Source organism: Sarcophilus harrisii, chromosome 4, assembly GCF_902635505.1.
Source record: "Sarcophilus harrisii chromosome 4, mSarHar1.11, whole genome shotgun sequence".
Lineage (NCBI taxonomy): Eukaryota > Metazoa > Chordata > Mammalia > Dasyuromorphia > Dasyuridae > Sarcophilus > Sarcophilus harrisii.
The window spans coordinates 290,607,104-290,616,389 of record NC_045429.1 but is presented as its reverse complement, the minus strand read 5'-3'; the positions used below and the strand labels follow the sequence as shown (position 1 = coordinate 290,616,389).

Below are 9,286 nucleotides of genomic sequence, written 5' to 3'. Positions count from 1 at the left end.
TCTCAGGTTATTTTTACCTTATTTCTAAATCCGATTTTTCTTGTGCAACAAGATAACTGTATAAATATATTGCATTTAACATATACTTTAACACATTTAACATGTATTGATCTTCCTTCCAACTAGGGGAGGAGGTGGGGGGAAAGAGGGGAAAAATTGGAACAGAAGGTGTTGCATGAGTCAATGCTGAAAAATTATCCGTGCATATGTCTTGTAAATAAAAAGCTATTAAAAATTAAAAAAAAAAAAAAACAACTTTGTCTTTTTTTCCCTCTCATCAATACACTCATTTGTGGGAGAATACTCAAGTTTATGTGAGGAATATTTTGTAGCTACTGTTCTTACCTAGAATTTTTTGCTTTGCCTAGAATTAAATGCCATCATCTAACTGACTTTTAAACATGAGGTGAGAGCTTATGACACAATTTTAGCAAGATTGACCCAGCCCCATGGGGAAATGGAGAGTAGGGAAGGGGAAGCAAGAGCTGGGGGGGGGGGAGGGGAAGAGGGAATAGGCAGCGTTCATTCTAAGGTTTATGATTCCTTTCTTCCCCACCTCTACCCTTTCAGCTTACCATCCAGTTTAAATGTAGACCAACACTTTATTTCATTAAACTAAGTCCTAGACTGGAGGAAAGGGACAAAAGGGATTGGCTTTTCTCCAAAGACAAGGACCAGTCAGGGCACCAAAAGGAAGTGCAGCCTTAAGAGAGGTGTCATTCTCCGGGATACAAGAGATCCCCTCTGCCCTTAAGTTGACTCCAGAGTAGAAAGGACATTCAAGTTTTCCTCTTCATAAGGCAACTGAAAGCTGTTGGTTTATGACCATGGTTGAGGACTCACTTTCCAAGAAGCTCTGTTAAGAAAACACAGGGTGGCTGGGAAGAGGAAAAGGTAGGTAGATTGAGATAAAAGGGAAGGCGGTTAGACCCTCTCCCTGAATCCCTGAGGATCACCCACACCCCCTCTGTCTCACCACATAGGACGTATATCAGGAACACCAGCCAGCCAAGATAGTAACTCCTGCCAAAGATCAACCTCTTTTTCATGTTCATCTCCTGGAGCCAGAGGTGAATAGCGAATAATACGAGAGTAATGAAAATAAAACAGGCTAGGGAGATAGGAAGACACAAATGTCCATAGGAGAAGATCTCAATCCCATTCAAATATCTCTTAGGAGCTTCATCTGATCTCAGGGGATAGTGGTATTGCCTATTGTCTCCTAGTACATATTCTGCTTCTCAAAAGCTCATAGGAACATCCTCCCTCCCCTTATGTACATAGGATTGAGAGACTACTGTTCTCAGGAGACCATGAGGTGATAAGTTTCCCCTCTAACTCAGGTTAATACCACCCCCAGGGGTTTAAGGAAACTGATGTCCACTCTCTTGGGGAATGCCTCAGGCCTCCTCTGTACCAGCCCACCTGTTAATAAGCTGCCCAAGCCCCCACTCCAGTCGAAGACATGGGAGTGTTTTACCATTGGATTGAAGACACAGTGGAACCAGCAGGTGAGAAGTAAGGATGAACCAAGAGAAAGTAAGAAACTTATCTTGGCCACCTCTAGAAAGAAGTAGAATGAATCGTCTTTTTCAGAACCTAGGGAGAAAAAAGAAATAATAGAGATGGGGATGGATTGAAGGGAATCATGAGGGATGGGGATGGGGGAATTGAGATGATGTTGGGAATACTTTTCAAAAAATATGGAAAAAGGAGATGAAACTGGGGCTGGAGCATTGTGACCACCCACAATCTGGAAGGAAGGTACTGAGGATAGTCAAGGGTATTAGGAAACACTTTAATAGAGCAGTACAGGCACACAATTCACTTAACAGAGACAGATGAATAGATGGAAATCTTCATTATCTAATAAATGAAATATTTGTCAAGCAGTATATAGAACCTTTGTTCCCCCCGCTGAGGCAATTAGGGTTAAGTAACTTGCCCAGGGTCATACAGCCAGGAAATGTTAAGTGTCTGAGGTCAGATTTGAACTCAGGTCCTTCTGACTTCAGGGCTGATACTAGGTGCCACCAAGCTGCCCCAGTATATAGAATCTTAGAATCTTAGAGTTGAAGATGGCTTTTGAGAACATGTTCCTTAAATTACCAAATTATAACTGCCAAAATTATATTTTGTTAAAAATCATTAGATTGAGGGGCAGCTAGATGGCATAGTGGATAAGACATAGATCTTAAAGTCAATAGGACCTGAATTCAAATCAGGGCTCTGACATTTAACATTTACTAGTTGTGTGACTTTGGGCAAGTCACAATTGCCTTATCTAAGTAAATAAAATCATTAGGCTAAAATTATTCTCTTAATGAATTAATTTTAAGCTCCTTAATGGCAGGGATTTCTTCTTTCTCTTTCTTAAGTGTCTAGCACAATACTTGAGCACTTTAAGTAGGTGTTTAATAAATGTTTGTTGACTATGTTAATTTGCCTTGTGAGGGGAAGGTGGGAAGAAGAGGCAGGAATGAAGAATGAAAATAAGATAAGAGATGTAAAAAGAAAAGGAATGAAATGAAAGGGGAGAGATGACAAGAAAACCAAAGGAGTCCTGTGGAGGAGGAAATAAGAAAAGATATAGGAAAATGCAGCAGTAAAGTAATGTAGTTCCTAAAGCTGTGATTGTCTCATAATATCTGTAGCATGAAGACCTTTTTGTCTCTATATAAAATAGCTGAAATTAAGAAATAATAACCACATTTTTAAAATCTCAATTACCTTCTTGTCTCATCGAAAGTGGTATCATCTAAATGAATCAACAAATATTTATTAAATGCCTACTGAACTTTGCTAAGCCCTGTAGACAAAAATAAAATAACTCTTCTCAAGGAGCTTATGTGTTATCATATGTTCCACTGACTAAGAGTGAGCCAAATGGATGAAATTTTTAATCCCTGTAAAATAATCTGTGCACTGAAAATGTATTATCTTCTAAAGCAGTAGAGCATGAGGAGAATAAGTTGAAGGAAAAAATGAATTATGGGTCTTTTAAAAAGAATTTCACAGCAAAACAACAAAAATGCAAACCTTGCTTGTAATTTGCTAAAAAATAAAAATCTTCTTATCCCATCAAAAATGGTACCCTTTGTTATAAGGGAGGAATGACAGTATAGTGGAAGGAACATTGGTCCTGGAACTCACCTTGATAACTTTGGACAAATCACTTAACCTTGATTCTCCATTTATATATGTGTATGTAGCACTAGGGAGATGAACATATACATTGGCCTCTTGCTGAAGGATAGATTGCTTCACATGACTGAGATGAGATAGCAACTTCCAATGGGTCCCTATTTTTCCTTCACAGGATAGACCTCAGGGCTTGTAATAAAGAGGATTAGCCACTTAGAGTCATGAGGAGAAGGACTCTTGTGGAGAAACCTCTTTTTCTTCAGTAAGTTACTGTATAAAACTTATAGAAAGGCCACATTTTTTTCAACACTTCATTTTGTGACTCTGCTGACTCTCACAAGTCTTGGAAACTTGAGGTTGACTGAAAGAAATCATCTCATCCTAAAGGGAAAAAACAAACTAACCTGGGTAAAAATTTGTCCAGTGACAAATTCATGCATTTCTCTAGTGGATCTTTGTCAATGTATAAGGTAATCCAGATGGAGAACCAGACAAAATCTCTCCAGAGCTTCCTGCAACACAGGGATCTCCATTTTTCCAATTGGTTCTGCAAAACCTTTCTAAACAGAGATCCAAAATCACTTGACAGTAGGAAAGCAATTGGTCTCAAAAAGAAATCAAACTCAAATGAACTCCAAACACCTGTAGGGCTTTTAAAAAGGGATTAAACACATGGTATTGACTAGTATGAATTCCTCAGATCCTGATCAAGAGCCCCAATTCTGGACTCAAATGGTTCTCTTCTCTCTCTAGCTCATTATGCCCCCATCCTGAAGTAGAAATTCAGGAAAAATCTCTATATAAAGCTTAGATATAGCTTATATCTTAGGGTAGTATTTAAGTTTTCTCCTAAAAGAGATGAAGTCCTTTCTAGAAAAAGTCCTCAATATACAAGTAGACATCAAATAAAAGATTGCTACTAATTTTCTCCACTATACTTAAAACACAAAAGACTCATATGTGAAGACTGAGTTAGTACCCTGGATACCTTAGAATCAGCTGGAGTCAGGATAAGCAAAAGTCCTTGGTCTTTATTCTTGGTCTTTAGGGGTAGAAGTGAATTGGATGGACGCAGAATCTCCACGACCTCTCCTCTTCATCTCCTGCCCAAAAGTGACTCTGGCTAGTCTTACTCCACCCCCTAGTCCCTCCTACAATTCTCTGTACACACAAATCATTGAGCCAGCACAGGATAGTGGGAAGGGCCATTTTCCAAGTATATACTAATAGAGTATTGTCCAATCAGTAATTAGCCTTAAGTGCTCAGTTGTCCGACCTCAGTGCATCAGCTCAAGAGTTTCAGTCCTTTACACTCATAAATGCAAATTAACAAATATTTAAAACATAAAACAGCAATTATATTCTTCCAGGAAGTAAAAACTGCTCCACATTCCGCATTCACTCTTAAAACTACACTATCCCAAGCAAGTCACAAGGTTCAGATCTACTGGCCAGACAAGCATGGCCCTTTGATCCTGTGGATTTCAGAATGATCCTGTTAATTGTCATCTCCTCATCCAAGAAACAGAATAATTGCAGGAAACACCTCCCACAGGGCAGTCCCATAAACTTAGGAACCCAGGAACTCTTGAACTTACAAAGTCGCCACCATGGCTGGAAATGCCCATCTTTCAGAATTGCTGTTGCGCAACCTGTACTCAGGGAAAGAAATGCAAAGGCAGAAGAAACCACCAGCTACATGAGGTCCAGTATCAATTTCATCAAGCAAACACATGTCCTTGTTACCATGTGCTCAATCTGTAGTGACAATTGTTGTTGGAGGTAATGAGAGTGGGAAAAAAAAGAAAAACTACTCCTCCTTTGCTGGAAATCCAAGAGAGAACTAATACTGGATTTATCCCTATGATGCCCTCGAGATAGAAAGGATGGAGCCTCTCTACATCTCTTATGTCCTGCTGAGGGGAGAGGTTCCTCCACATGAGTCTCTCTCCCCTAATGCTCAGCAGCCAAATCTCTTCAATACAGTCACTGGTCTCAGAGACTGGATGAGAAGGAGCAATCAGGAGTTGCTGCTTCATCTCAGTAAAGTGAAGCATCTGTCTGTCTCTCAACAAGAGTAATGTGCCTTCATCCTCCATGGAGCCAAATGGAGATCCCCCCTAAAATAACAGGATTTGGATTAAATATTCTTGAGATTGCTTCCAATTCTAAAATGAATTGTGCATTTGGACTATAGGAACTGCTGGAACAGGTAATTCATAGAGTCTTTTCTGATATAACATTACTATGTATATATACCCTTGGACTAAGGGAGAATGAGGAGAATTTCGGGAGAATCTAAGAAAGTTTAGAGGGTAAATTGAGGTAACAGGAGACAGAACCAAGGATGATAGAATAACAGGAAATATCAGGTAATAAGAGTGGGGAGGATGATAGAATAACAGGAAATATCAGGTAATAAGAGTGGGGAGAAAGGTATTATGATGACCAGTGGGAATCTCACTTTCGTTGTAATAGTAGTGGGTTGTACAGTAATCCCAGAGCCCCCCGAAGGTGAAGTTTCTATTCATGTAGTCATTATTCAAGACAGGATCATAAAAGGTTTTCTTAGAGATGTATACCCATTGCTGATGAAAGGTCATAATTAGCTGTATTATGAACGCAGTCAAACTCAGTTCTGCATTTGCCATCCTATTTAGCCATCGGGCATGGTGCAGCAGCCACCATTTCGAAGAAAGATGCCTGAAGTGACACAGAGAATAAGATGAAGGGGAATGTCTCGTATTTGGAGGTGGTCCCCAGACCTCAACTCTCCTTGCTCTTTGTTTCTTGATCTCTGAATTCCTTACTGTCATAAAACTGCCCTCCAAATTTCACACCTCTCCCAATACAACCTGTCTTCTTCTTCTAGGCATTCATATTTCGTGTCTGGTGACTTTTTAAAAAAATTTTCGCTTTTCCCACTGACCCCATCTTTCACTGTCCCATCCTCAAATTTTAGATTTTCCCTGCTCACTACCCTCTCTCCTCTCCTGAGACACAACCATCTTGCTTACTCCACCTCCTTATCCCACCCCTTAGCTTCTCCTCTTGTCTCTCCTTAGTCCTTTTTCCTGGTCTTCCTCTTCCCAAGCCTAGCTTGTCACCTATTAAAACTCTCCATTACAATGAGGAAGTATAAGATCAGGGTCTAGAAGGGTCCTGGGAATCCTTTTCTTATACTTTCTCCCCTGTCCTAAATCCAGGCCAAGATTCCACCAGTCAAAGGGGGAGGGGGAGCCCAACTGCCATAGAACAGATGATAGCCACAGTGAGTAACAGAAAGGGGGAGGGGAAGCCCTGTGAAGAACCTGCTTTGTCCCCTTTTAATTCTCTCTTTTATTCTCCCATCCCTCCAAAGCTCTCCTTCTCCTTTTATCATCCTTGATTTCCAGCTCTAAGGTTTCTCTCCATCCTCAGTTCCCTCAGAGATGTAGGGCTCATTTTATTAGCCATTCATAATTCCATATAATGGGAATAGACATGCATTTTGAGTTTAATGGTCTTAAGTTCAATACCTGGTTCAATTACTTACTATTTGTATACTGGACAAATGCTCTCTTGATTTTAAATTTCCTCCTCTGGAAAATAAGAGAATTGAACTGGTCCATTCTTGTTTAGTTTCCTAATATCTCCTAACTGTCCTTGGCTTCTTCCCCCTAAATACCTTTCCCATTTTTTTTCCAGTGAGACAGACATAACAAAGATAATGAAGTTATTCTTCAGGCAGAAAGTATACTAGAAAGATTTTCTCCATATATTCCCTAGGTCAGAGTTATTAGAAAGTCTTTTCTGAAACTTTCATATAACACTATCCTTCAGAAAAGTTTATATTTATTAGGAATAGTTCCTTTCTACTACTAGGATTGGGAGATGATTGATTAGGAACAGAGTCTCTTATCTCCTTTCCACATCCCCGACCCTATTATTGGGAGAAGTGGTATTAGCAAAAGTCAATGGTAATGAATGAAGCCTCATAGAAGAAGGCTAGAACTGTCTATGTGAATAACCTGAAGAAAAGTGATCAAGGTTTTTGGGTTGTGAATTTGGTGACAAATGGTGTTGAAAGAAGCTTCGTTAGAAAAGGTAGAGTACTTCTAGTATCCCTTAAAAAAAAAAAACACCACAGTTTTCAATTAATGTAAACAAAACAAGCATTTCCATAACACAGTCAGTTAAAAAAAAAAAAAAAGATGATTGTACCTGAAACTGCAGATCTACTATGTACAGCTTGCTATTCCCTCCAAATATGCAACAAAATTGTCATGTAAATTCTGAGGTTTTTGCCCCTTGTTTTTTCTCTTTCTCCACTCACCCTAGAAATTACCACTATTAGACACCAATAGGTATGTGTATCTATATACATTTATACATACCTATTTAATTATTCTACACATATTTCTCAGTTTTTTCTCTGGATGGAGCGAGGGTCTTTCTTTATATGCCTTTATTTTTAATTTGTATATTTAAAATAATCAAAATTACTTAGTTGTTCAAAGTTGTTCTTAAAATAATATTGTTGTAAAAGGTCAAGAATTAATGAAAAAAAAAATCAAATGAAGGTGGCCTAGCTGTACCAGATCTAAAATTATAAGGCAGCGGTTACTAAAACTATCTAGTATTGGCTAAGAAATAGACTAGTTGATCAATAGAATAGGTTAGGTTCAAAGGACAAAACAGCCAATAACCTTAATTATCTAGTGTTTAACAAACCCAAAAACCCCAGTTTTTGGGATAAGAATGCATTATTTGACAAAAATTGCTGGGAAAATTGGAAATTAGTATGGCAGAAACTAGGCATTGACCCACACTTAACACCGTACACCAAGATAAGGTCAAAATGGGTTCATGATCTAGGCATAAAGAATGAGATCATAAATAAATTGGAAGAGCATAGGATAGTTTACCTCTCAGACCTGTGGAAGGGGAAGGAATTTATGACCAAAGAAGAACTAGAGATCACTATTGACTACAAAATTGAAAATTTTGACTATATCAAATTGAAAAGTTTTTGTACAAACAAAACCAATGCAGGCAAGATTAGAAAGGAAACAATAAACTGGGAAAACATTTTTACAGTCAAAGGTTCTGATAAAGGACTCATTTCCAAAATATATAGAGAATTGACTCTAATTTATAAGAAATCAAGCCATTCTCCAATTGATAAATGGTGAAAGGATATGAACAGACAATTTTCAGATGATGAAATTAAAACTATTACTACTCATATGAAAGAGTGTTCCAAATCACTATTGATCAGAGAAATGCAAATTAAGACAACTCTGAGATACCACTATACACCTGTCAGATTGGCCAGAATGACAGGGAAAGATAATGCAGAATGTTGGAGGGGATGTGGGAAAACAGGGACACTGATACATTGTTGGTGGAATTGTGAATACATCCAGCCATTCTGGAGAGCAATTTGGAACTATGCCCAAAAAGTTATCAAACTGTGCATACCCTTTGATCCAGCAGTGTCTCTACTGGGCTTATACCCCAAAGAGATACTAAAGAAGGGAAAGGGACCTGTATGTGCCAAAATGTTTGTGGCAGCCCTGTTTGTAGTGGCCAGAAGCTGGAAAATGAATGGATGGAGTATGGAGAATGATTGAGTAAATTGTGGTATATGAATGTTATGGAATATTATTGTTCTGTAAGAAATGACCAGCAGGACAAATACAGAGAGGATTAGCGAGACTTACATGAACTGATGCTGAGCGAAATGAGCAGAACCAGGAAATCATTATATACCTCAACAACGATACTGTATGAGGATGTATTCTGATGGAAGTGGATTTCTTCAACAAAGACAAGATCTAACTTAATTTCAATTGATCAAGGATGGACAGAAGCAGCTACACCCAAAGAAAGAACACTAGGAAATGAATGTAAACTGCTTGCATTTTTGTTCTTCTTCCCAGGTTATTTATACCTTCTAAATCCAATTCTCCCTAAGCAACAAGAAAACTGTTTGGTTCTGCACACATATATTGTATCCAAGATCTACTGTAATCTATTTAACATGTATAGGACTGCTTGCCATCTTTGGGGAGAGGGCGGAGGGAGGGAGGGGAAAAATCAGAACAGAAGTGAGTGCAAGGGATAATATTATAAAAAATTACCCTGGCATAGGTTCTGT

The 9,286-nt window shown here is 38.6% G+C and overlaps 1 protein-coding gene across 5 annotated transcripts; it reads right to left on the bottom strand.

The window, feature by feature from the left end:
- Nucleotides 1–505: 505 nt before the first annotated feature.
- ODF4 (outer dense fiber of sperm tails 4) lies at nucleotides 506–6,367 on the bottom strand. 5 transcript variants are annotated; one of them, XM_031965489.1, is made up of 5 exons: nucleotides 6,252–6,367; nucleotides 5,609–5,847; nucleotides 1,426–1,599; nucleotides 977–1,111; nucleotides 509–878 (listed from the first exon to the last, which is right to left on the bottom strand). In XM_031965489.1, the coding sequence occupies exons 1-5, from the start codon at nucleotides 6,266–6,268 to the stop codon at nucleotides 820–822; spliced, it is 624 nt and encodes a 207-aa protein (XP_031821349.1). In that variant the 5' UTR covers nucleotides 6,269–6,367; the 3' UTR covers nucleotides 509–819. The 5 variants fall into 5 exon arrangements, 4 of the variants coding, with proteins under 4 accessions (XP_031821348.1, XP_031821349.1, XP_031821347.1 ...); XR_004233758.1 differs by having other exon boundaries at nucleotides 511–878; nucleotides 1,481–1,599; XM_031965488.1 differs by lacking the exon at nucleotides 6,252–6,367 and having other exon boundaries at nucleotides 506–856; nucleotides 5,609–6,237.
- Nucleotides 6,368–9,286: the final 2,919 nt, after the last annotated feature.

What these genes read in the sequence shown, in the direction of transcription:
- ODF4 (XM_031965487.1), bottom strand. Translation starts at nt 5,960, where the DNA reads ATGACAGTAAGGAATTCAGAGATCAAGAAACAAAGAGCAAGGAGAGTT. An exon ending in CTTGGGCAGCTTATTAACAG is followed by an intron (nt 1,112 to 1,425) that starts GTGGGCTGGTAC and finishes CTATCTCCCTAG; the next exon opens with CCTGTTTTATTTTCATTACT. An exon ending in CCTGATATACGTCCTATGTG is followed by an intron (nt 879 to 976) that starts GTGAGACAGAGG and finishes TCCTCTTCCCAG; the next exon opens with CCACCCTGTGTTTTCTTAAC.